The sequence below is a fragment of the Hemitrygon akajei genome, chromosome 18 (genome assembly GCF_048418815.1).
Source record: "Hemitrygon akajei chromosome 18, sHemAka1.3, whole genome shotgun sequence".
In the NCBI taxonomy this organism is placed as follows: Eukaryota; Metazoa; Chordata; class Chondrichthyes; order Myliobatiformes; family Dasyatidae; genus Hemitrygon; species Hemitrygon akajei.
The window spans coordinates 77,013,393-77,040,949 of record NC_133141.1 but is presented as its reverse complement, the minus strand read 5'-3'; the positions used below and the strand labels follow the sequence as shown (position 1 = coordinate 77,040,949).

Genomic DNA, 27,557 nt, shown 5'->3' with positions numbered 1-27,557 from the left:
CATACTTCGATAATAAATTTATTTTAAAAATGTGAGCAACTTGGTGCTCAGCCCAGGATCCACATCACCACCTGTATTAGTGCTCTGCGTGTCAAATTGCTATTGATAATTCCCATTCCACTCCCCCTGGTGTCCCCTCCTCCTTCCCTTTCTCCCACGGTCCACTCTCCTCTCCTATCAGATTCCTTCCTCTCCAGCCCTTTACCTTCCCCACCCATCACCTCCCCCTGGTGTCCCTCCTCCTTCCCTTTCTCCCACGGTCCACTCTCCTCTCCTATCAGATTCCTTCCTCTCCAGCCCTTTACCCCTCCCACCCATCACCTCCCCCTGGTGTCCTTCCTCCTTCCCTTTCTCCCACAGGTCCACTCTCTTGTCAGATTCCTTCCTCTCCAGCCCTTTAATTTTTCCACCCATCACCTCCCCCTGGTGTCCCTCCTCTTCCCTTTCTCCCACAATCCACTCTCCTCTCCTATCAGATCCTTCCTCTCCAGCCCTTTACCTTTCCCACCTGTCAACTCCCCCTGGTGTCCTTCCTCCCACGGTCCACTCTCATCTCCTATTAGATTCTTCCTTCTACAACTCTTCTTTTACCTCTTCCACCCATAACCCTATCCAGCCATTAGCTTTTGAGGGTTTGAGCAGAATTCGGCCACTTGGCCCATCGTATCTGCGCCCCCATTCTATCATGGCTGATTTAATATCCCTCTCAACCCCACTCTCCTGTCTTCTCCCATCTAAGAACGTTACAGCTTATTACTTCATCCCCCTGCTCCCCACCTGGTCTCTCCTATCACTGTAAGCTTGTATTACTCCCTCCTCCCCCCCCACCTGGTCTCACCTGTTGCCTTGTCCTCCTTCCCCCTCTCCACATCCACTCTATCTGTGTCCTCTGGTCCTAGACTCCCCCACTATAGGAAAACATCCTCTATCTATGCCCTCTGGTCCTAGACTCCCCCACTATAGGAAACATCCTCTCCACATCCACTCTGTGTCCTCTGGTCCTAGACTCCCCCACTATAGGAAACATCCTCTCCACATCCACTCTAACTGTGTCCACTGGTCCTAGAACTCCCCCACTATAGGAAACATCCTCTCCACATCCACTCTATCTATGCCCTCTGGTCCTAGACTCCCCCACTATAGGAAACATCCTCTCCACATCCACTCTATCTGTGTCCACTGGTCCTAGACTCCCCCCACCATAGGAAACATCCTCTCCACATCCACTCTATCTATGCCCTCTGGTCCTAGACTCCCCCACTATAAGAAACATCCTCCCCACATGCACTCTATCTGTGTCCTCTGGTCCTAGACTCCCCCACTATAGGAAAACATCCTTTCCACATCCACTCTATCTGTGTCCTCTGGTCCTAGACTCCCCCACTATAGGAAACATCCTCTCCACATCCACTCTATCTGTGCTCTCTGGTCCTAGACTCCCCCCACTATAGGAAACATCCTCTCCACATCCACTCTATCTGTGTCCTCTGGTCCTAGACTCCCCCACTGTAGGAAACATCCTCTCCACATCCACTCTATCTGTGCTCTCTGGTCCTAGACTCCCCCACTATAGGAAACATCCTCTCCACATCCACTCTATCTGTGCTCTCTGGTCCTAGACTCCCCACTATAGGAAACATCCTCTCCACATCCACTCTATCTGTGTCCTCTGGTCCCAGACTATCCTCACTATAGGAAACATCCTCTCCACATCCAAGGCCTTTCAATATTCTCTTTCTTCTAAACTCCAGCGAGTACAGGCCCAGAGCCATCAAAGGGTCCTCATACGTTAACTCCCTTCATTCCCGGGATGATTCTCCTGAACCTCCTCCTGTGTTCTTGGCCAGGTAGAGGAGGAGAGGGTGGATTCTAACGACGGAGGGTACGTTTCCGCTCCGCAAGTAGAAGACGCGGTTGGAGATCACAGTTTATTGATTAACAGCAATCACAAGGTAACAACACCAACTGCAGAACACAATGCACATGGTGAGCTCTGTCGAAGAGTTGAAAATGCACACGTACAGTCCCATCACATACACATTCACTATGAATACCCCCACCGAGTGGATCACCGGTGTCTCCCCCCCCCCCCACTGTGTACCGGGAGCACTGTTGAGGCTCCCTGCCAACCATCCCACAGTCTCTCGGACCCACCACCGTCAGTAAGGTAGGAACACGGTATCGACGGGTGAAGGTAAAACGTGGAAGGAGGAACCACCAGGAAGGAGGTACATGGTTCAACGGGTGGACATAAAACATGGAAGGAAGAGCCTCCAGGAGGACCAGGACTGCCAGACTGGGTAGCAGTTTCTTCCCTCAGGATGTGAGACAAACAAATACCCTGCCACCCCCCCTCCCCCCGAGGGTCTCGTCACTGGGACAGCGAGCTGTTTACTGCTCACCTGTGCATGCATTTTGAATCATATTTTATTAACTTATTTCTGGTATAATATATATTTTTTTGTGCTGCGTGTGATGTATGTTGCGAGGGTTCACCGTGGTGGGCAGAGGTGTTGTTCCGTTCGGTCGTACAATTTTACGGTCTGACGACGATAAACTTGAACTTCAATATCGAACCAAGAGGTGTGCCTCATTTTAGAATCCAGCGGAACCGGGAATCCAAAACAATGCTGACTGCGTCAGTAAGACCAAGGGATCGATTGCCAGGGAGGGGGAAGTCGAGGGGAACACACGCCAGTCCTCATCGAGGGATCGGTAATGGAGAGGGCGAGCAGTTTCGAGGTCCAGGGTGTCAGCATCTCCGAGGGTCTATCCTGGGCCCAGCGTATCCTTGCATCTACAGCGAAGACACGGCCAGTGGCTGTGTCTCACCAGGAGTCTGAGCAGATTCGGTGCGTCGCCAAAGACGCTCGCAAATTTCTCCAGGTGTACCGTGGAGAGCGCCCTAACTGGCCGCATCGCCGTCTGGTATGGGGGGGGGCGGGGGGAGAGGGGAATGCACAGGATCGGGAATAAGCTGCAGAGAGATGTCAACTCAGCCAGCTCCACCACGGCCACCAGCCTCCCCAGCATCCAGGACGCCCTCTAAAGATAATGCTCCATAAAGGTGGCGTCCATCACGATTGGCCCCCGTGACCCAGGACGTGCTCTCTTCTCATTGCTAGGGAAGGCATTTCCGCCCACAGATTTTTTTCTTGCACCATTCTCTGTAAATCCCTCAGACCTGTGCGGAAAAGGCCCTTCCAGTCCAACGAGCTGCACCTCCCAGCAGCCCACCTCTCTAACCCTAGCCTCATCACGGGACAATTTACAATGACCGATTAACCTGCCAACTGGTACCTCTTTGGACTGTGGGCGGAAACCGGAGCCCCCCCCCCCACCCCGGAGGAAACCCACGTGGTCACGGGGAGAACCTACAAACTCCTTACAGAACACCAGAACTGAACTCCGAACTTCGACCCCGAGCTGTAATAGCGTCCCGCTAACCGCCTCGCCAACTTGGCGCCCTACCGTTAGGAGCGTAAAGCCCAGGGGATCAAGATTTTCTGAGACACTCAAACCACCCCATCTGGCACCAACGATCATTCCAAAGTCACTTAGATCACATTTCTTCTCCCATTCTGATGCTTGGTCTGAACAACAGCTGAACCTCGTGACCGTGTCTGCATGCTTTCATGCATCGAGTTGCTGCCGCTTGATTGGCTGATTAGATAATTGCGTTAACGAGGCGTACAGGTGTACCCAATACTATAGCCACTGAGTGGTACATGGGGAATAAAGTTGATCCTTGTTGATTCAGTCTAAGCTCTCGGGTAGGCTAGAGGGGGCAGGGTAGAAGGGGGCTCGATGGACAACCACTTGGGCTGGGCGGGGAACTCACTTGGACAGAGAAAGCCATTGGTCCATTCCACCATCTGCTGAGTCACATGGTCACATTACAATCCTGCCACATGTTCATAAAAATTACCATAAATTAATATTCATCACTTATTTGCATGAAGTTGCGAATGGAAGGCGCGTCAGCCATTTTGTAATGAGCAGAGTGGGCTGTTGTTAATGGAAGGTCATGGCCCGCTCCCTGGAGCGCCCGTCAGGGGAGGAGACATCAGAGCAGTGCAGAGTTGAGGGCTGCCCCCCCCAGCAGTGCTGCCCTCCAGTGCGTGCTCAGTGGAAGACAAGCTGGATTGCATTCGTCTGCACGAGATGAGAAACTGCTGTGAGCTGGTCTCGGTAGAAACATGGCTTCAGGACAACATCCCGTGCACCACCAGGCCATGACACTCAGGGACGGGCTAGATTATTAAGTTTTCAGTATTATTTCCTGTAACTGTATGATTTCCTGTAGTCATAATGATTTGTGCCGCGCGTGACTGCTGGTTTTGTGTTTTGTACCTTGACCCTGGAAGAACACTATTTCATTTGGCTGTGTTCATGCACGAGGTTGAATGACAACTAAACTCAAACTTGAACTTGTTGGAATGAGGCAACTTCTGCACCCCCTCCCCCACCCTGCGGCCCACAATCCTCTCCTCCAGGCCCAGATGGAAGGCTGTAAAGATCGCAGATTTAACCTCGACTCTAAGTGAGCTCGGAGCATCAGTTCAGGGGACGTCGAGGGAGAGGACAGGTAGGAGCCATTTCCCTTATCGAGGTCAGTCAATAAGCGGATGTTATCAGTCGAAGGTTGAGTGAGGGCGGCCGAAGGAAGCCTTCTCCCTGATGGATGGGAATGGTGGTGGGTGGAGGTGGCCCAAAACTTTTTCCTGGAAAGGGCGGCGGAGTCAGAGACCCCTCTTCGCGTTTACAAAGCACTTGGATGAGAATTTGAAAGACCATGGGCTGGGGCCTGGGCTGTGGAAGTAGCCTGGACAGATCACCTGGACTGACACCAATGAACGGGGCCAAACACTGCCCAGACATCCCTATAAATCTGAGGTCACCACATATTCACAATGACTTCTGCGCGTCTGGTCTGGAGCCCCAGAACTCTCACCCCAAATCTCTCCTCCTCTCTGCACTGGAATGCAAGCTGAATTGTTTTCAGTGGACCCATAATAGATTGTATGGACGGCCAAAATGGTGGTGAAGGACCCTCCCTTCCCCAGACGATGGAAGGCTCTCCTTGTAGCTACAGTGAAGGACCCTCTCTGTCCCAGACAATGGAAGGATCTCCTTGTAGCTACAGTGAAGGACCCTCTCTTTCCTAGACAATGGAAGGATCTCCTTGTAGCTAAAGGACCCTCTCTTTCCTAGACAATGGAAGAATCTCCTTGTAGCTACAGTGAAGGACCTTCTCTTTCCTAGACAATGGAAGGATCTCCTTGTAGCTACAGTGAAGGACCTTCTCTTTCCTAGATAATGAAAGGATCTCCTTGTAGCTAAAGGACCCTCTCTTTCCTAGACAATGGAAGGATCTCCTTGTAGCTACAGTGGACCCTCTCTTTCCTAGACAATGGAAGGAACTCCTTGTAGCTAAAGGACCCTCTCTTTCCTAGACAATGGAAGAATCTCTTTGTAGCTACAGTGAAAGACCTTCTCTTTCCTAGACAATGGAAGGATCTCCTTGTAGCTACAGTGAAGGACCCTCTCTTTCCTAGACAATGGAAGGAACTCCTTGTAGCTAAAGGACCCTCTCTTTCCTAGACAATGGAAGGAACTCCTTGTAGCTAAAGGACCCTTCTCTTTCCTAGACAATGGAAGAATCTCCTTGTAGCTACAGTGAAGGACCTTCTCTTTCCTAGATAATGAAAGGATCTCCTTGTAGCTAAAGGACCCTCTCTTTCCTAGACAATGCAAGGATCTCCTTGTAGCTATAGGACTCTCTCTGTCCTAGACAATGGAAGGATCTCCTTGTAGCTATAGGACTCTCTCTGTCCTAGACAATGCAAGGATCTCCTTGTAGCTATAGGACTCTCTCTGTCCTAGACAATGAAAGGATCTCCTTTAGCTACAGTGAAGGACCCTCTCTGTCCTAGACAATGAAAGGATCTCCTTGTAGCTACAGTGAAGGACCCTCTCTGTCCTAGACAATGGAAGGAACTCCTTGTAGCTACAGTGAAGGACCCTCTCTGTCCTAGACAATGGAAGGAACTCCTTGTAGCTACAGTGAAGGACCCTCTCTGTCCTAGACAATGCAAGGATCTCCTTGTAGCTATAGGACTCTCTCTGTCCTAGACAATGGAAGGAACTCCTTTAGCTACAGTGAAGGACCATCTCTTTCCTACACAGAGGAGGGCCTCTCCTTCGTGTTACAGTGAAGGACCATCTGGTCCACACACAATGGAGGGGCCCTCTCCGTGCTTTCCCAGCAAAGGACACTCTCCTCCTGACCTCCCTCAATAACGGTACAGCCGCTGACGGGTGGTTAACAGAATGGTGGAGGGGTGGCAGGGCTTCACGGGTCAAGGCTGGTTTCAGAAAGGCTGGGAGGGTTGCTGCCAGACTGGGCGGGCTCAGTACAGAATGAGGAGGCGGGTGGCGAGGTGAGGCACCAGCGACGAGAAAGGCGGGCGGCTGTGGAGGGACAGGGAACTGCGGGAGATCTGGTCCCATTGCGTGGCCCTTTCATTCCGACTGAGGTGAGATCGGACAGTCCGGAAGAGGCGAATGGCAGCGTTGAGATCGGACGGAAAGGGCTGGCCCGCGGCCGATGTCACGGTGACAGTCTCTTATACACCCAGTTGCCCTCCGGCCTTGTGGGTGAGGGTGGAGTCGGTTTCCTGTCCCTCCTTCAGGCGCTGGAACAGGATGCGATCGTCGCAGGCGGCTGGTCTGGCCTTGCCAGAATTCTATGGAGTCGGGCTCGAGGAGATAGCCGCCCCTTTAAGGAAAGGATTACACCGTGAGGTAAGGTTGCAACTCAGCGAAGCCCTGGCTAGACCACTCTTGGAGTACTGTGCTCAGTTCCAGGCGCCTCATTACAGGAAGGGTGTGGACGCTTCAGAGAGGGTGCAGAGGAGATTCACCAGGATGCTGCCTGGATTAGAGATTCACCAGGATGCGGCCTGGATTAGAGAGGGTGCAGAGGAGATTCACCAGGATGCTGCCTGGATTAGAGAGGGTGCAGAGGAGATTCACCAGGACGCTGCCTGGATTAGAGAGGGTGCAGAGGAGATTCACCAGGATGCTGCCTGGATTAGAGAGGGTGCAGAGGGAGATTCACCAGGATGCTGCTTGGATTACAGAGGGTGCAGAGGAGATTCACCAGGATGCTGCCTGGATTAGAGAGGGTGCAGAGGGAGATTCACCAGGATGCTGCTTGGATTACAGAGGGTGCAGAGGAGATTCACCAGGATGCTGCCTGGATTAGAGAGGGTGCAGAGGAGATTCGCCAGGATGCTGCCTGGATTAGAGAGGGTGCAGAGGAGATTCACCAGGATGCTGCCTGGATTAGAGAGGGTGCAGAGGGAGATTCACCAGGATGCTGCCTGGATTAGAGAGGGTGCAGAGGAGATTCACCAGGATGCTGCCTGGATTAGAGAAGGTGCAGAGGAGATTCACCAGGATGCTGCCTGGATTAGAGAGGGTGCAGAGGAGATTCACCAGGATGCTGCCTGGATTAGAGAGGTTGCAGAGGGAGATTCACCAGGATGCTGCCTGGATTAGAGAGGGTGCAGAGGAGATTCACCAGGATGCTGCCTGGATTAGAGAAGGTGCAGAGGGAGATTCACCAGGATGCTGCCTGGATTAGAGAGGGTGCAGAGGAGATTCACCAGGAAGCTGCTTGGATTACAGAGGGTGCAGAGGAGATTCGCCAGGATGCTGCCTGGATTAGAGAGGGTGCAGAGGAAATTCACCAGGATGCTGCCTGGATTAGAGAGGGTGCAGAGGGAGATTCACCAGGATGCTGCCTGGATTAGAGAGGGTGCAGTGGAGATTCACCAGGATGCTGCCTGGATTAGAGAGGGTGCAGTGGAGATTCACCAGGATGCTGCCTGGATTAGAGAGGGTGCAGAGGAGATTCACCAGGATGCTGCCTGGATTAGAGAGGGTGCAGAGGAGATTCACCAGGATGCTGCCTGGATTAGAGAGGGTGCAGAGGAGATTCACCAGGATGCTGCGGATTAGAGAGGGTGCAGAGGGAGATTCACCAGGATGCTGCCTGGATTAGAGAGGGTGCAGAGGAGATTCACCAGGATGCTGCTTGGATTACAGAGGGTGCAGAGGAGATTCACCAGGATGCTGCCTGGATTAGAGAGGGTGCAGAGGGAGATTCACCAGGATGCTGCCTGGATTAGAGAGGGTGCAGAGGAGATTCACCAGGATGCTGCCTGGATTAGAGAGGGTGCAGAGGGAGATTCACCAGGATGCTGCCTGGATTAGAGATTCACCAGGATGCGGCCTGGATTACAGAGGGTGCAAAGGAGATTCACCAAAATGCTGTTTGGATTAGAGAGGGTGCAGAGGAGACTCACCAGGATGCTGCCTGGATTGGAGAGGGTGCAGAGGAGATTCACCAGGATGCTGCCTGGATTAGAGAGGGTGCAGAGGGAGATTCACCAGGATGCTGCCTGGATTAGAGAGGGTGCAGAGGAGATTCACCAGGATGCTGCCTGGATTAGAGAGGGTGCAGAGGAGATTCACCAGGATGCTGCTTGGATTACAGAGGGTGCAGAGGAGATTCAGCAGGATGCTGCTTGGATTACAGAGGGTGCAGAGGAGATTCACCAGGATGCTGCCTGGATTGGAGAGGGTGCAGAGGAGATTCACCAGGATGCTGCCTGGATTAGAGAGGGTGCAGAGGAGATTCACCAGGATGCTGCCTGGATTAGAGAGGGTGCAGAGGAGATTCACCAGGATGCTGCCTGGATTAGAGAGGGTGCAGTGGAGATTCACCAGGATGCTGCCTGGATTAGAGAGGGTGCAGTGGAGATTCACCAGGATGCTGCTTGGATTGGAGAGGGTGCAGAGGAGATTCACCAGGATGCTGCCTGGATTGGAGAGGGTGCAGTGGAGATTCACCAGGATGCTGCCTGGATTAGAGAGGGTGCAGTGGAGATTCACCAGGATGCTGCCTGGATTAGAGAGGGTGCAGAGGAGATTCACCAGGATGCTGCCTGGATTAGAGAGGGTGCAGAGGAGATTCACCAGGATGCTGCCTGGATTAGAGAGGGTGCAGAGGGAGATTCACCAGGATGCTGCCTGGATTAGAGAGTGTGCAGAGGGAGATTCACCAGGATGCTGCCTGGATTAGAGAGAGTGCAGAGGAGTTTCACCAGGATGCTGCCTGGATTAGAGAGGTTGCAGAGGAGATTCACCAGGATGCTGCCTGGATTAGAGAGGGTGCAGAGGGAGATTCACCAGGATGCTGCCTGGATTAGAGAGGGAGCAGAGGAGATTCACCAGGATGCTGCCTGGATTAGAGAGGGTGCAGAGGGAGATTCACCAGGATGCTGCCTGGATTAGAGATTCACCAGGATGCGGCCTGGATTACAGAGGGTGCGGAGGAGATTCACCAGGATGCTGCCTGGATTACAGAGGGTGCAGAGGAGATTCACCAGGATGCTGCCTGGATTAGAGAGTGTGCAGAGGAGATTCACCAAGATGCTATCTGGATTAGAGAGGGTGCAGAGGAGATTCACCAGGATGCTGCCTGGATTAGAGAGGGTGCAGAGGAGATTCACCAAGATGCTGCCTGGATTAGAGAGGGTGCAGAGGAGATTAACCAGGATGCTGTCTGGATTAGAGAGGGTGCAGAGGAGATTCACCAGGATGCTGCCTGGATTGGAGAGGGTGCAGAGGAGATTCACCAGGATGCTGCCTGGATTGGAGAGGGTGCAGAGGAGATTCACCAGGATGCTGCCTGGATTAGAGAGGGTGCAGAGGAGATTCACCAGGATGCTGCCTGGATTGGAGAGGGTGCAGAGGAGATTCACCAGGATGCTGCCTGGATTAGAGAGGGTGCAGAGCAGATTCACCAGGATGCTGCCTGGATTGGAGAGGGTGCAGAGGGAGATTCACCAGGATGCTGCCTGGATTAGAGAGGGTGCAGAGGAGATTCACCAAGATGCTGCCTGGATTAGAGAGGGTGCAGAGGAGATTCACCAGATGCTGCCTGGATTAGAGAGGGTGCAGAGGAGATTCACCAAGATGCTGCCTGGATTAGAGAGGGTGCAGAGGAGATTCACCAGGATGCTGTCTGGATTAGAGAGGGTGCAGAGGAGATTCACCAGGATGCTGCCTGGATTGGAGAGGGTGCAGAGGAGATTCACCAGGATGCTGCCTGGATTGGAGAGGGTGCAGAGGAGATTCACCAGGATGCTGCCTGGATTAGAGAGGGTGCAGAGCAGATTCACCAGGATGCTGCCTGGATTGGAGAGGGTGCAGAGCAGATTCACCAGGATGCTGCCTGGATTGGAGAGGGTGCAGAGGGAGATTCACCAGGATGCTGCTTGGATTACAGAGGGTGCAGAGGGAGATCCACTAGGATGCTGTCTGGATTAGAGAGGGTGCAGAGGAGATTCACCAGGATGCTGCCTGGATTGGAGAGGGTGCAGAGGAGATTCACCAGGATGCTGCCTGGATTGGAGAGGGTGCAGAGGAGATTCACCAGGATGCTGCCTGGATTGGAGAGGGTGCAGAGGAGATTCACCAGGATGCTGCCTGGATTAGAGAGGGTGCAGAGGAGATTCACCAGGATGTTGCCTGGATTAGAGAGGGTGCAGAGGAGATTCACCAGGATGCTGCCTGGATTAGAGAGGGTGCAGTGGAGATTCACCAGGATGCTGCCTGGATTAGAGAGGGTGCAGTGGAGATTCACCAGGATGCTGCCTGGATTAGAGAGGGTGCAGTGGAGATTCACCAGGATGCTGCCTGGATTAGAGAGGGTGCAGAGGAGATTCACCAGGATGCTGCCTGGATTAGAGAGGGTGCAGAGGAGATTCACCAGGATGCTGCCTGGATTAGAGAGGGTGCAGAGGAGATTCACCAGGATGCTGCCTGGATTAGAGAGTGTGCAGAGGGAGATTCACCAGGATGCTGCCTGGATTAGAGAGGGTGCAGAGGAGTTTCACCAGGATGCTGCCTGGATTAGAGAGGTTGCAGAGGAGATTCACCAGGATGCTGCCTGGATTAGAGAGGGTGCAGAGGGAGATTCACCAGGATGCTGCCTGGATTAGAGAGGGTGCAGAGGAGATTCACCAGGATGCTGCCTGGATTAGAGAGGGTGCAGAGGGAGATTCACCAGGATGCTGCCTGGATTAGAGATTCACCAGGATGCGGCCTGGATTACAGAGGGTGCGGAGGAGATTCACCAGGATGCTGCCTGGATTACAGAGGGTGCAGAGGAGATTCACCAGGATGCTGCCTGGATTAGAGAGTGTGCAGAGGAGATTCACCAAGATGCTGTCTGGATTAGAGAGGATGCAGAGGAGATTCACCAGGATGCTGCCTGGATTAGAGAGGGTGCAGAGGAGATTCACCAAGATGCTGCCTGGATTAGAGAGGGTGCAGAGGAGATTCACCAGTATGCTGTCTGGATTAGAGAGGGTGCAGAGGAGATTCACCAGGATGCTGCCTGGATTGGAGAGGGTGCAGAGGAGATTCACCAGGATGCTGCCTGGATTGGAGAGGGTGCAGAGGAGATTCACCAGGATGCTGCCTGGATTAGAGAGGGTGCAAAGGAGATTCACCAGGATGCTGCCTGGATTGGAGAGGGTGCAGAGGAGATTCACCAGGATGCTGCCTGGATTAGAGAGGGTGCAGAGCAGATTCACCAGGATGCTGCCTGGATTGGAGAGGGTGCAGAGGGAGATTCACCAGGATGCTGCCTGGATTAGAGAGGGTGCAGAGGAGATTCACCAGGATGCTGCCTGGATTAGAGAGGGTGCAGAGGAGATTCACCAAGATGCTGCCTGGATTAGAGAGGGTGCAGAGGAGATTCACCAGGATGCTGTCTGGATTAGAGAGGGTGCAGAGGAGATTCACCAGGTTGCTGCCTGGATTGGAGAGGGTGCAGAGGAGATTCACCAGGATGCTGCCTGGATTGGAGAGGGTGCAGAGGAGATTCACCAGGATGCTGCCTGGATTAGAGAGGGTGCAGAGGAGATTCACCAGGATGCTGCCTGGATTGGAGAGGGTGCAGAGGAGATTCACCAGGATGCTGCCTGGATTAGAGAGGGTGCAGAGCAGATTCACCAGGATGCTGCCTGGATTGGAGAGGGTGCAGAGGGAGATTCACCAGGATGCTGGCTGGATTAGAGAGGGTGCAGAGGGAGATTCACCAGGATGCTGCCTGGATTAGAGAGGGTGCAGAGGAGATTCACCAGGATGCTGCCTGGATTGGAGAGGGTGCAGAGGAGATTCACCAGGATGCTGCCTGGATTAGAGAGGGTGCAGAGCAGATTCACCAGGATGCTGCCTGGATTGGAGAGGGTGCAGAGGGAGATTCACCAGGATGCTGCCTGGATTGGAGAGGGTGCAGAGGGAGATTCACCAGGATGCTGCCTGGATTGGAGAGGGTGCAGAGGAGATTCACCAGGATGCTGCCTGGATTAGAGAGGGTGCAGAGGGAGATTCACCAGGATGCTTCCTGGATTGGAGAGCACATTTAATGAGATGAGCACATTATCACTTTGGAGCGAAGGAGGATGAGAGGTGACTTGACAGAGGTGAATAAGATGAGGCACAGATCAAGAGGACAGCCAGAGACTTTCCTCCCTGGATGGAAATGGCAATAACCAGGGGGGCATAATTTTAAACTGTTTGGGGGGGGGGGTGAGATGGAACGTCCTGCCGTGGGTGGAGGTAGAAGCTCATACATTCGGGGTATTTCAGCTGCACTCTGATAGGTAAACAGAGGGCCCAGTGGGAGGGGAGGGTTAGATTGACCTGAGAGCAGGTTATGGGGTCAGCATAGCATCACGGGCCGAAGGGCCAGTACTGTGGTGAACCGATCGAGGTTCTCGGCGCTATTTATTTCACTGAGGTACAGAGCAGATTAATGGCTTCCGGTCCTTCGAGCTGAGCTGCCCACCTAGTTAACCCCTGCCTAACCACAGGATAATTCACTCTGAGCAATTAACCTACCAAACGGTAGGTCTTGGGAGGAAACCCACATGGTCACGGGGCAGGGTTGAGGGAGAACGTACACAGACTCTCTCTGCGCTCCCTGGCCTGCGCTCGACTCCCCCACTTCCCCCCCACCCCCCCCCAACACCCCAACCCTCCCCCGGCCATCGCTCACCAGTAGTCAGGCATCGGCACCTCCTGCGCTTTGTAGAGTTCTTCCAGTTTGGAATTCTTCGCCCTCAAAAACTGCAGGAAGAACAGGAACCAGAGGTTGGACAGGACGGGACCTTATCCCTTGGAACGCGGGAGGTGATCTTATAGATGTCCATGAAATTATAAGGGGCATACAGTACTGTGCAAAAGTCCTAGATGTGCATACACACAGATCTCTCTCTCTCTCTCTCTATCTCTTTTGCACAATACCAGTTCTGTATGTGTCAACGTGGAGCAGAGAGCAAGTCTGTAAATCTGACGGGAGCAAAGGATGTTGGGAAAGGGGAGGGTGGAGAGCTGGGGGCAGAGAAGGTGTGTCAGGGTTTGGGGAGGGGGCAGACACACCCAGCCCTGAGACACCAGGCAAGGTCATCCGATTTCAGACAACCGGGTTTATTGATCATTACGGAGTGTCTCTCTGGCGTTTCCCGCTCCCTCCCCCTTTTCCCAACCATGAGTCCCCCTCCCTCCCCCTTTTCCCAACCATGATTCCCCCTCCCTCCCCCTTTTCCCAACCATGATTCCCCTCTCCCTCCCCCTTTTACCATGATTCCCCTCTCCCTTCCCCTTTTCCCAACCATGATTCCCCTCTCCCTCCCCCTTTTCCCAACCATGATTCCCCTCTCCCTTCCCCTTTTCCCAACCATGATTCCCCTCTCCCTCCCCCTTTTACCATGATTCCCCTCCCTCCCCCATTTACCAACCATGAGTCCCCCTCCCTCCCCCTTTTCCCAACCATGATTCCCTATCCCTCCCCCTTTCCCCAACCATGATTCCCCTCTCCCTTCCCCTTTTCCCAACCATGATTCCCTCTCCCTTCCCCTTTTCCTAACCATGATTCCCTATCCCTCCCCCTTTCCCCAACCATGATTCCCCTCTCCCTTCCCCTTTCCCCAACCATGATTCCCCTCTCCCTTCCCCTTTTCCCAACCATGATTCCCCTCTCCCTCCCCCTTTTACCATGATTCCCCTCTCCCTTCCCCTTGCCCCAACCGATTCCCCCTCCCTCCCCTTTTACCATGATTCCCCTCTCCCTTCCCCCAACCGATTCCCTCTCCCTCCCCTTTTCCCAACCATGATTCCCCTCTTCCTCCCCCTTTTACCATGATTCCCCTCTCCCTTCCCCTTGCCCCAACCGATTCCCCTCTCCCTTCCCCTTTCCCAACCATGATTCCCCTCTCCTCTTCTTCCCCTTCCCCCATGATTCCCCCTCTCTTCCCCTTTCTATTCCATGATTCCCCTCTCTTCCCCTTTTCCCCTTCCTTGATTCCCCTCTCCCTTCCCCTTTCCCCAACCATGATTCCCCTCTCCCTTGCCCTTGCCCCAACCGATTCCCCCACCCTCCCCTTTTACCATGATTCCCACTCCCTCCCCCTTTTACCATGATTCCCCTCTCCTTGCCCCTCCTTTCCCCACTCTCAGTCCACAATAGAGACCCAGATCAGAATCGGGTTTATCATCATTCACATAAGGCATGAAATTTGTTTTTTTTTTGCTGCAGCGGTAGAGCGCGACACATAAAGTTACTCCAGCACTGTAAAAGTCTTAGGCAACCCCAGATATAGATATCTGTGCCTGAGACTTTTGCACAGTGTTCTGGATGGGGCGCCTGGGTATCAGAAACAAAAGCGCACAAGGTGAAGGGGCGAAGATTCATTGGGAACTGAGCGACTCTTTAACGCTCGAAATGGTGGAACGAGAACGCTCCTCATACGCTAAACCCTTTCGTTCCCGGGATCACTCTCGCCAACCTCCTCGAGACCCTCTCCAATGTCAGGACCACCGTTCTTGGATAAGGGATTGGGAGAACCTCGTTCGGCTTAAAGAATCCCGAGATTCACCTTCTTGCGGACAGAACGGAGAAATAGAATAGAATCAACGGAAAAAACTACACACAAAGGCTGGCACCCATGAGGGAGCTGGCCGAGCTTACAGCATTCTGCGGCTGTCCACAGGCCGAACTGGAGGAAAATTGGTCTAGTGTGGATGGGGCATGTTGGTCAGCACGGACCGGATGGGCAGACGGGCCTCACTCTGTGCTGTATGACTACACAATTGTTAAACCGGGGGGGAATGGGTGGGGTAGGGGGTCGGGGGCTCCATAAATCTCTGGTCCTGTCCTAAATTATCGACTGGTTATTCCTCTTCGTCAATGTTGCTTAATCTGCGGGGTTCCTCTGGCGTTTAGTGTGAGAGAGTGAGAGAGCGCGTGAGAGACAGCACGCGTGCGAGAGCCTGAGTATGTGTGTGAGCGAGTGACAGCGTGCGCGCTCGCGTGTGCGGGTGGCGAAGGATTTCCAGCATCTGCAGAACCTCTTGCGTTCAGCTGGGCACGTCCCTCCCGGACGGCCGTTTTCAGTGCCGGGCAGTGTCCCTCCCGGACAGCCGTTTTCAGTGCTGGGCACGTCCCTCCCGGACAGCCGTTTTCAGTGCCGGGCACGTCCCTCCCGGACGGCCGTTTTCAGTGCCGGGCACGTCCCTCCCGGACGGCCGTTTTCAGTGCCGGGCAGTGTCCCTCCCGGACAGCCGTTTTCAGTGCTGGGCACATCCCTCCCGGACAGCCGTTTTCAGTGCCGGGCACGTCCCTCCCGGACGGCCGTTTTCAGTGCCGGGCACGTCCCTCCCGGACAGCCGTTTTCAGTGCCGGGCACGTCCCTCCCGGACAGCCGTTTTCAGTGCTGGGCACGTCCCTCCCGGACAGCCGTTTTCAGTGCCGGACAGTGTCCCTCCCGGACAGCCGTTTTCAGTGCCGGGCAGTGTCCCTCCCGGACGGCCGTTTTCAGTGCCGGGCACGTCCCTCCCGGACGGCCGTTTTCAGTGCTGGGCAGTGTCCCTCCCGGACAGCCGTTTTCAGTGCTGGGCACGTCCCTCCCGGACGGCCGTTTTCAGTGCTGGACAGTGTCCCTCCCGGACAGCCGTTTTCAGTGCTGGGCACGTCCCTCCCGGACGGCCGTTTTCAGTGCTGGGCACGTCCCTCCCGGACGGCCGTTTTCAGTGCTGGGCACATCCCTCCCGGACAGCCGTTTTCAGTGCTGGGCACGTCCCTCCCGGACGGCCGTTTTCGGTGCTGGGCAGTGTCCCTCCCGGACGGCCGTTTTCAGTGCTGGGCACGTCCCTCCCGGACGGCCGTTTTCAGTGCTGGGCGGTGTCCCTCCCGGACAGCCGTTTTCAGTGCTGGGCACGTCCCTCCCGGACGGCCGTTTTCAGTGCTGGACAGTGTCCCTCCCGGACGGCCGTTTTCAGTGCTGGGCGGTGTCCCTCCCGGACAGCCGTTTTCAGTGCTGGGCAGTGTCTCTCCCGGACAGCCGTTTTCAGTGCTGGGCACGTCCCTCCCGGACGGCCGTTTTCGGTGCTGGGCAGTGTCTCTCCCGGACAGCCGTTTTCAGTGCTGGGCAGTGTCCCGCTGGGTGAGTGGGACAGAGCTTGTCAAAAGAGAGACAATTAGGAAGCGCTTTTTAAAAAAAATAGTATTTCTCTTTCGCACTATTTTTAATCTGACTATTTAATATACGTATATGTAGTAGGCCTCCGCTAGTCTCGACAGACCATGGATTTGCGCCTTGGGGAGTTTCCAGGCCGCAAGCCTGCGCAAGGTTTTTTTTAAAAATGGAAGACCGACCGTTGCCCAAGCTGCAAGTCTCCCCTCTCCACGCCACCGATGTTGTCCAAGGGAAGGGCACTGGGACCCAAGCAGCTTGGCACCGGTGTCGTCACAGAGCAATGTGTTGTTAAGTGCCTTGTTCAAGGACACAACACGCTGCCTCAGCGACCATCAGATCACTAGACGAACGCCTTAACCACTAGGCCACGCGCCAACACAATACCTATACTTACACAATACTTACTGTAGTTGATTTACATTTTTCTTTCTATATTTATTATGTATTGCATTGAACTGCCGCTGCTAAGTTAACAAATTTCACGACACGTGCCGGTGGTAATGAACCTGATTCTGATTGGATTCTTTCTGATGCAGGTCACCTGTGATCGCCCGAGGTCTCACACGGCCCCTCGATCTTCCCTCTAATGCAGCTACAAAGTAGACACAACAGCGGCTGTTTTTCAACAGGAGTCTGAGGATTCCTGGCGTGACACTGATGGCTCACGCTAATTTCTACCGATGTACCGAGGAGAGCGTTCTAACCGGCTGCATCACCGTCTGGTATGGGGGAGGCCGGTGCACAGGGTCAAAATAAGCTGCAGAGAGTTGTAAACTCGGTCAGCTCCATCATGGGCGCGAGGCACCCCAGCATCCAGGACATCTTCAAGGAGCGATGCCTCAAAAAGGCAACATCCATCAAAAAGGACCCTCACCACCCAGGACGTGCCCTCTTCTCATTGCTACCATCAGGGAGGAGGTACAGGAGCCTGAAGACACACACTCAACGATTCAGGAACAGCTTCTTCCCCTCTGCCATTAGGGAGGGGGTACAGGAGCCTGAAGACACACACTCAACAATTCAGGAACAGCTTCTTCCCCTCTGCCATCAGGGAGGAGGTACAGGAGCCTGAAGACACACACTCAACGATTCAGGAACAGCTCCTTCCCCTCTGCCATCAGGGAGGAGGTACAGGAGCCTGAAGACACACACTCAATGATTCAGGAACAGCTTCTTCCCCTCTGCCATCAGGGAGGAGGTACAGGAGCCTGAAGACACACACTCAACGATTCAGGAACAGCTTCTTCCCCTCTGCCATCAGGGAGTAGGTACAGGAGCCTGAAGACACACACTCAACGATTCAGGAACAGCTTCTTCCCCTCTGCCATCAGGGAGGAGGTACAGGAGCCTGAAGACACACACTCAACGATTCAGGAACAGCTTCTTCCCCTCTGCCATCAGGGAGGAGGTACAGGAGCCTGAAGACACACACTCAACGATTCAGGAACAGCTTCTTCCCCTCTGCCATCAGGGAGGAGGTACAGGAGCCTGAAGACACACACTCAACGATTCAGGAACAGCTTCTTCCCCTCTGCCATCAGGGAGTAGGTACAGGAGCCTGAAGACACACACTCAACGATTCAGGAACAGCTTCTTCCCCTCTGCCATCAGGGAGGAGGTACAGGAGCCTGAAGACACACACTCAACGATTCAGGAACAGCTTCTTCCCCTCTGCCATCAGGGAGGAGGAACAGGAGCCTGAAGACACACACTCAACGATTCAGGAACAGCTTCTTCCCCTCTGCCATCAGGGAGGAGGTACAGGAGCCTGAAGACACACACTCAACGATTCAGGAACAGCTTCTTCCCCTCTGCCATCAGGGAGGAGGTACAGGAGCCTGAAGACACACACTCAACGATTCAGGAACAGCTTCTTCCCCTCTGCCATCAGGGAGGAGGTACAGGAGCCTGAAGACACACACTCAACGATTCAGGAACAGCTTCTTCCCCTCTGCCATCAAAGTTCTGAATGGACATTGAACCCGTGCACTTTAAATGGCTCAGCATGGACTAGATGGGCCAAAGGGACTGTTTCTGCGATGTACTTTTCTATGACTGTAAACGTGTGTGATTTAGTGGATCTGTGATAGGGGAGTGTGCTCGTGGGCCATGGGTGGAGATGCAAAAGACACCCGAGCTACACAGACGTGCCCAAGAATCTGTGCGTCATGAAATTGTTGTTTTGTGGCAGCAGTACAGGGCAAAACATAAAAAGTTACTAGAAGTTACAGCAAAAAATGTTTAAAATAAGTAATGCAAAAAGAGAGAAAAAGTAATGAGGTAGTGTTCATGGGTTCAATGTCCGTTCAGAAATCAGATGCCTGAGGGGAAGTTGTTCCTGAACCGTTGAGTGTGTGTCTTCAGGCTCCTGTACCTCCTCCCTGATGGCAGAGGGGAAGAAGCTGTTCCTGAATCATTGAGTGTGTGTCTTCAGGCTCCTGTACCTCCTCCCTGATGGCAGAGGGGAAGAAGCTGTTCCTGAATCATTGAGTGTGTGTCTTCAGGCTCCTGTACCTCCTCCCTGATGGCAGAGGGGAAGAAGCTGTTCCTGAATCGTCGAGTGTGTGTCTTCAGGCTCCTGTACCTCCTCCCTGATGGCAGAGGGGAAGAAGCTGTTCCTGAATCGATGAGTGTGTGTCTTCAGGCTCCTGTACCTCCTCCCTGATGGCAGAGGGGAAGTAGCTGTTCCTGAATCGTCGAGTGTGTGTCTTCAGGCTCCTGTACCTCCTCCCTGATGGTAGCAATGAGAAGAGGGCACGTCCTGGGTGATGGAGGTCCTTAATGATGGATGCCACCTTTTTCAATCACTACCTTAGACCAGTTAGCTTAACATCTCTAGTCAGGAAAATGCTTGAAGCTGCCATTAAGGAAGAAACAGCGAAACATTTAGAAAGGAGTGGTCCCATTAGACAGACACAGCATGGATTCAGAAAGGGCAGGTCCTGTTTGACAAACTTACTGGAGTTCTTTGAGGACGTAATGAGTGCAGTGGATAGAGGGAAACAGGTGGATGTCGTATACTTGGATTTCCAGAAGGCGTTCGATAAGGAGGCGCACAAGAGACTTATAAATACGATATGGATACACGGAGTCGGAGGAAGTGTATTGGCATGGATAGTGGATTGGTTAACCAATAGAAGGCAGAGAGTTGGCATAACTGGATGTTTCTCCGGTTGGCAGTTTGTGGTGAGTTTGGTGCCACAGGGGTTGGTGCTGGGCCCGCAGCTGTTTACCGTTTACATTGATGATTTGGAAGAGGGGACTGAGTGTAGCGTAGCAAAATTTGCTGATGACACTAAACTGAGTGGAAAAGCCAATTGTACAGAGGATGTGGAGAGTCTGCAGAGGGATATAGATAGGTTAAGTGATTGGGCCAAGGTCTGGCAGCTGGAATGCAACGTTGGTAAATGCGAGATCATCCACTTTGGAAGGAATGATAGAAGAGCAGATTATTATTTAAATGGTGAAAGATTGCAGCATGCTGTTGTGCAGAAGGACTTGGGAGTGCTTGTTCATGAATCACAAAAGGTTGGCTTGCAGGTAGAACAGGTTATTAGGAAGTCAAACAGAATGTTGGCCTTCATTGCTAGGGGATTGAATTCAAGAGCAGGAAGGTCATGCTGTAACTGTACAGGGTACTGGTGAGGCCGCACCTGGAGTACTGTGTGCGGTTCTCGTCACCATACTTGAGGAAGGATATACTGGCTTTGGAGGCAGTGCAGAGGAGGTTCACCAGGTTGATTCCAGAGATGAAGGGGTTAATCCATGAGGAGCGATTGAGTCGCCTGGGACTGTACTCTCTGGAATTCAGAAGAATGAGAGGGGATTTTGGAGAAATACACAAAATTTTGAAAGGGATAGATAAGATAGAAGTAGGAAAGTTGTTTCCATTGGTAGGTGAGACTAGAACGAGGGGACATTGCCTCAAGATTCAGGGGATAAGATTTAGGATGGAGATGAGGAGGAACTGTTTTTCCCAGAGAATGGTGAATCTGTGGAATTCTCTGCCCAGGGAAGCAATTGAGGCTTCCTCACTAAATATATTTAAGAACCAGTTAGGTTTTTACATAGTGGGGGAATTAAGGGTTATGGGGAAAAGGCAGGTAGATGGAGCTGATTTTACGGACAGATCAGCCATGATCATATTGAATGGCGGAGCAGGCTCGATGGGCCGGATGGCCGACTCCTGCTCCTATTTCTTATGTTGTTATATCTTTTGAAGGTGTCCTGGATGCTGGGGAGGCCGGTGCCTGTGAGGGAGCTGGCTGAGTTCAGGATTTCCCGCAGCCTTTTCCCACCCGTGCAGTGCGCCCCACCGTACCGGACGGTGATTAAAAGAAAAAGCATTCAGAATGCTCCCTGAGGAAATCTGGCAGAGCCCCCGGTGACGCGCCAGATCTCCCCGAACTCCGGATGAAATGCAGCCGCGGTTGTGTCCGCTTTGTAGCTGCGTCGATGCGCTGGGCCCCCAGGATAGACCCCCCCACCCCCAGCGACGTTGACACCCAGGGACTCGAGATTGCCCCCTTTTAACCTCGCTCTGTGTGGGCACTCCTGTACGCCCACGGGGATGTGCGTCCCAGACACAGGCAGCTGAACTGCGGGCCACGTTTACAGTACTGTGTGGGCACAGATGCGGAACTATTGCACTGCATTCGGTGGGGGAGACACCGCGGTAGAGTTCTTTGCCGCCGAGGGATGCCCGGCCACTTACTCGCTCCCTGCACCACTCACCTGTCGGTCGGGGATGACGGAGCTCTGCCGGCTGACCTGCGCCCCGATCTGGCTGCTCCTGGGCCGCGAGCGGAAGTAGTCCCGGGACTCCGCCCTCGGCAACCTGGCCACGCGCCCCTCGATGCGCACCTGCGGGTGACGGGAACAGCCTCGGTCAGCAGTACCAGCGGCCGGGGGGGGGGGGGAAGGGAGGGAGGAGGGGCCCCCAGCCCACCTCGGCGTGGACCGTCAGCCCGCGGAGGAGACGGCGTTACCCAGCCCGCGAGGGAGCTGGAGGCCGGCGGGCGGGCGGGCGCGCGGCGAGGAGTCTGGCTACTTAGAAAACTGTGCTTCTTCATCTTTCTGCCCAGCCGCTCAGCGAATTCAACCCAAACCCTATCACGGGGACAACTTACAATGGGCCGATTAGCCTAGCAACCGGTACATCTTTGGACTGTGGGAGGAAACCGGAGCACCCGGAGGAAACCCACGCGGTCACGGGAAAGAACGAATGAACTTTCTTACAGCGGACTCCGGAATTGAACTCTGAACTCCGACCCCCCCTAAGCTGTAATAGTGTTGCTCAAACAACTAGGTCAGCGGGGTGCCCCAAAGGCCCATGAAAAACACACACACACACACACCCCAAAAATACTGGAGGAACTCAGCAGGTCGGGCAGCGTCCATGGAGAGAGATGAACAGTCGACGTTTCGGGACCACTGAGCTATCTTCTGTTCAATTCCCCTCCGTGGACGCTGCCTGACCTGCTGAAACGTGTGTGTGTGTGTGTGAGTGTGTGTGTGTGTGTGTGTGTGTGTGTGTGTGTGTGTGTGTGTGTGTGTGTGTGTGTGTGTGTGTGTGTGTGTGTGTGTGTGTGAGTGTGTGTGTGTGTGTGTGTGTGCGAGAGTGTGTGAGATGTGTGTGTGAGTGTGTGTGTGTGAGTGTGTGTGTGAGTGTGTGTGTGAGTGAGTGTGTGTGTGTGTGTGTGAGTGTGTGAGAGTGTGTGAGAGTGTGTGAGTGTGAGTGTGTGTGTGTGTGAGTGTGTGTGTGTGTGTGTGTGTGTGTGTGAGAGAGTGTGTGTGTGAGTGTGTGTGAGTGTGTGTGTGTGTGCGAGAGTGTGTGAGAGTGTGTGAGATGTGTGTGTGAGTGTGTGTGTGTGAGTGTGTGTGTGAGTGAGTGTGTGTGTGTGTGTGTGTGTGAGAGTGTGTGAGAGTGTGTGAGAGTGTGTGAGAGTGTGTGTGTGTGTGTGTGAGTGTGTGTGTGAGTGTGTGTGTGAGTGTGTGTGTGTGAGTGTGTGTGTGAGTGTGTGTGTGAGTGTGTGTGTGAGTGTGTGTGTGTGAGTGTGTGTGTGAGTGTGTGTGTGAGTGTGTGTGTGTGTGTGTGAGAGTGTGTGTGTGTGTGTGTGAGAGAGAGAGAGAGAGAGAGAGAGAGAGACACACACACACACACACGGTCTGGCACGACTCCCTTTACCAAGCTGGCGATAAAGCCGTGACCCTTCGTCAGTCAGGTGAATCCGCCGCACAACCGCGCGGCCTCGACGCCTCCCTGTGCCACTCCCTCCTCGATGTCCTCACTGGCGGACCCCAGTCAGTTTGGATTGGCAGCGACATCTCCTCCACACGATCTCCGTCATCACAGGAGCGCCACAAGGCCGTGTGCTTAGACCCCCCCCCCCGCTCTACACTTACGACCGCGTGGCCGAGCACAGCCCCCACGCCGTATTCGAGTTTGCTGACCAGACACCTCTTGCCGTAGGTCGAATCGAAGGTGGTGACGGACCAGCCCACGGGAGGGAGGCTGAAAATCTGGCCGAGCGGTGCCACAGCATCAACCTCTCGCTCGACGTCAGCAAGACCGAGGAGCTGATTATCGACTTCAGGAGAAGGAAATCAGGGCCAGTCCTCATCGGAGGATCAGAGGAGGCAACTTTAAATTCCTCCTGAGTGTTATCGACTCAGAGGACCCCTCCTGGGCCCAGCACGTAACTGCAATACTTTATTGCCGCCAACCAATTGATACTGGAGCGTACAATCATCACAGTGATATTTGATCCTGCACCTCGCGCTCCCTGGAGTACAAATCCATAGTAAATATAATAAAAATTTAAATTATAAATCATAATTAGAAAATAGAAAAGGGAACGTACGGTAGTGCAAGTCAGGTCCGGATATTCGGAAGGTACGGCCCAGATCCGGGTCAGGGTCCGTTCAGCAGTCCTATCCCAGTTGGGAAGAAGCTGTTCCCAAATCTGGACGTAACGAGTCTTCAAGCTCCTGAACCTTCTCCCGGAGGGAAGAGGGACAAAAAGTGCCTCAACTTCCTTCGAAGTTTGTGAAGATTCAGCATGACTTCCAAAACTTTGACAAACTTCTACAGCTGTGGAGTACTGACTGGCTGCGTCACGGCCCGGTATTGGAACACCAGTGCCCCTGAACGAAAAAGCCGACAAAAAAGTAGTGGACGCAGCCCAGTCCATCGCGGGTAAAGCCCCCCCCCCCCCCCCACCGCTGAGCACGCTTACAGGGAGCACTGACGCAGGAAAGCAGCCTCCATCGTCCGGGATCCCCACCGCCCAGGACACGCTCTCCTCTCGCTGCGGCCATCAGGAAGAAGGGGAAAAATATAAATCGTGCAAACAGAGAGCAAGTTAGTTCACGGGTTCATTGCCCCCTTCAGGAATCGGATGGCAGAGGGGAAGGAACTGTCCCTGAATCATCGAGTGTGTGTCTTCAGGCTCCTGTACCTCCTCCCCGATGGCAGAGGGGAAGAAGCTGTTCCTGAATCGTTGAGTGTGGGCCTTCAGGCTCCTGTACCTCCTCCCTGATGGCAGAGGGGAAGAAGCTGTTCCTGAATCGTTGAGTGTGTGTCTTCAGGCTCCTGTACTTCCTCCCTGATGGCAGAGGGGAAGAAGCTGTTCCTGAATCGTTGAGTGTGTGTCTTCAGGCTCCTGTACCCCCTCCCCGATGGCAGAGGGGAAGAAGCTGTTCCTGAATCGTTGAGTGTGTGTCTTCAGGCTCCTGTACCCCCTCCCCGATGGCAGAGGGGAAGAAGCTGTTCCTGAATCGTTGAGTGTGTGTCTTCAGGCTCCTGTACCTCCTCCCTGATGGCAGAGGGGAAGAAGCTGTTCCTGAATCGTTGAGTGTGTGTCTTCAGGCTCCTGTACCCCCTCCCCGATGGCAGAGGGGAAGAAGCTGTTCCTGAATCGTTGAGTGTGTGTCTTCAGTCTCCTGTACCTCCTCCCTGATGGCAGAGGGGAAGAAGCTGTTCCTGAATCGTTGAGTGTGTGTCTTCAGGCTCCTGTACTTCCTCCCTGATGGCAGAGGGGAAGAAGCTGTTCCTGAATCGTTGAGTGTGTGCCTTCAGTCTGCTGTACCTCCTCCCCAATGGTAGCAATGAGAAGAGGGCATGTCCTGGGTGGTGGTGGGGGGGGGGGGGGGGTCCTTAATGACGGACGCCGCCTTTCTGAGTCATCGCTCCTTGAAGATGCCCTCGATGGTGGGGAGGCCGGTGCCCGTGATGGAAGCTCGGGTCGAACTGAGATCTCTGTTTGTCAGGGTCGACCAGGGCAGTACGATACGGAGAGCGAGCTGTTGCCCCTGTCGCGGGCTCCCCCTCTCCACGCCGCTGATGAACCCAAAGGAACGGCAGAGACCGATACAGTTTGGCACCGGAAGTTGCCGGTCAGCGTTGAACTCAGCGTTGGACTGCCTCAGGGACCCCAACTCCAGATTTTCCCCTCGGGGTTCACTCCCGAAGCCTCCCCCGTGAGCGGGTGTAGCCACAAGATAGTGGAGGTTTGAGATCAGAGTTTTCCTTCTCCTAGATGAGCTGCCAACCGCGGCTGACGAGCCCCGTCTGCCCGGAGCGACTGGTTTTAAGGCGCCAGGACCCGCCTTTGCCCCTTCTCCTGTCAGTAGAAACGGTTCCGCTGGGCTCAGTAGCTAAACCACACGTGAAGACCAGGAACTGGACTGGGTTGTCAGAGGCTATTTGAGGCACACGGCATTGGGAGCATCTAATAGGTAGTGGGAGCTTCTCCCCATTACCTCCCCCCAGATATAACAACCTCGAAGGAACCGATGGAGGCTAGTGCCGATGAATAATTATCGGAATTAAATTCAGAAACTCGGAGATGAGCCCTGCCCTTTCCCCGTGGACAGCCTGTCACGGTACATTAATTCTGTGAGCCACATCAGCCAGTGAAACGGGAGGGAAAGGGAGCGGGTTTCGTAACGGAGTCAAGATGTAAACGGGGACGTACTTGCCTGTTCAGGGGCTCCCAATAGAAGACTATCGCAGCGAACGGGTTATTCTCCTGGAGAAAGAGGAAATCAAATGGCTCAGGCTGTGGGATTGAATACCAGAGAATGTGTACACGATGCAGCCTGAAATTCTTATTCTTCACAGGCATCCACGCAACAGGGGAAAATAGAACCCCCAAAGCAATGATTGACATGAAAACAAAAGTTCCCCCCCACACACACAGGCAGCACCAAAAGCATCGACCCCACACGCCACCCCACACCGCCACTACAAGAATCAACCCCGTCAACCCCCACACCAGGCAGCCAATAGCAAAGCCCCCATGACTGAGTGTCCAAGTATTCACCCCAACACTTCACCATCTCAGGAGAGGGAGGGAGGGAGAGAGAGACAGGCGGGGGGGAGAGAGGGAAGGGAGAGAGCGAGGGGCAGAGGGAAGGGAGAGGGGGAGGTGGAGAGGGGTGGGAGAGAGGTTGGGAGAGATGGGGCAGTGGAGAGGAAGGGGAGAGGGGGAGGGGAAGCGGAGAGGGGGAGGAGAGGGCAGAGGGGGTAGAGAACGCCAACAGCTCGCTGTTTCGATGTCCCCATTTACAATACATCTCAACTAACAGGGAGCCAGATATGTAATATGCTAATTAGTGGTATGATGTCAGAGCGTTATGATAATGAGGGGCCAGTGCTGGTGGACAACGAGAAGAGAAATTGCCCTCAAAAGATTGCAATGTACAACTGGTGTTTCCTATAGTGGGGGAGTCTAGGACCAGAGGACACAGATAGAGTGGATGTGGACAGGATGTTTCCTATAGTGGGGGGAGTCTAGGACCAGGGGACACAGATAGAGTGGATGTGGAGAGGATGTTTCCTATAGTGGGGGAGTCTAGGACCAGAGGGCACAGATAGAGTGGATGCGGAGAGGATATTTCCTATAGTGGGGGAGTCTAGGACCAGAGGACACAGATCGAGTGGATGTGGAGAGGATGTTTCCTATAGTGGGGGAGTCTAGGACCAGAGGACACAGATAGAGTGGATGTGGAGAGGATGTTTCCTATAGTGGGGGAGTCTAGGACCAGAGGGCACAGATAGAGTGGATGCGGAGAGGATATTTCCTATAGTGGGGGAGTCTAGGACCAGAGGACACAGATAGAGTGGATGTGGAGAGGATGTTTCCTACAGTGGGGGAGTCTAGGACCAAAGGACACAGATAGAGTGGATGTGGAGAGGATGTTTCCTATAGTGGGGGAGTCTAGGACCAGAGGGCACAGTTAGAGTGGATGTGGAGAGGGTGTTTCCGACAGTGGGGGAGTCTAGGACCAAAGGACACAGATAGAGTGGGTGTGGAGAGGATGTTTCCTATAGTGGGGGAGTCTAGGACCAGAGGGCACAGATAGAGTGGATGCGGAGAGGATATTTCCTATAGTGGGGGAGTCTAGGACCAGAGGACACAGATAGAGTGGATGTGGAGAGGATGTTTCCTATAGTGGGGGAGTCTAGGACCAGAGGGCACAGTTAGAGTGGATGTGGAGAGGGTGTTTCCGACAGTGGGGGAGTCTAGGACCAAAGGACACAGATAGAGTGGGTGTGGAGAGGATGTTTCCTATAGTGGGGGAGTCTAGGACCAGAGGGCACAGATAGAGTGGATGCGGAGAGGATATTTCCTATAGTGGGGGAGTCTAGGACCAGAGGACACAGATAGAGTGGATGTGGAGAGGATGTTTCCTATAGTGGGGGAGTCTAGGACCAGAGGGCACAGTTAGAGTGGATGTGGAGAGGGTGTTTCCGACAGTGGGGGAGTCTAGGACCAAAGGACACAGATAGAGTGGGTGTGGAGAGGATGTTTCCTATAGTGGGGGAGTCTAGGACCAGAGGACACAGATAGAGTAGATGTGGCGAGGATGTTTCCTATAGTGGGGGAGACTAGGACCAGAGGACACAGATAGAGTGGATGTGGTAAGGAT

General features: G+C 53.7%; 1 protein-coding gene across 1 annotated transcript in view; it reads right to left on the bottom strand.

The window, feature by feature from the left end:
• Positions 1–1,914: 1,914 nt before the first annotated feature.
• pnpo (pyridoxamine 5'-phosphate oxidase) overlaps positions 1,915–27,557 on the bottom strand; it is a 43,495-nt gene continuing 17,852 nt past the window's right edge. Inside the window, 6 exon segments of the mRNA XM_073071836.1 lie at positions 1,915–6,655; positions 6,657–6,716; positions 6,718–6,781; positions 13,145–13,215; positions 21,357–21,485; positions 25,601–25,654. Coding sequence (XP_072927937.1) covers positions 6,614–6,655; positions 6,657–6,716; positions 6,718–6,781; positions 13,145–13,215; positions 21,357–21,485; positions 25,601–25,654 — 420 coding nt within the window. The 3' untranslated portion in view covers positions 1,915–6,613.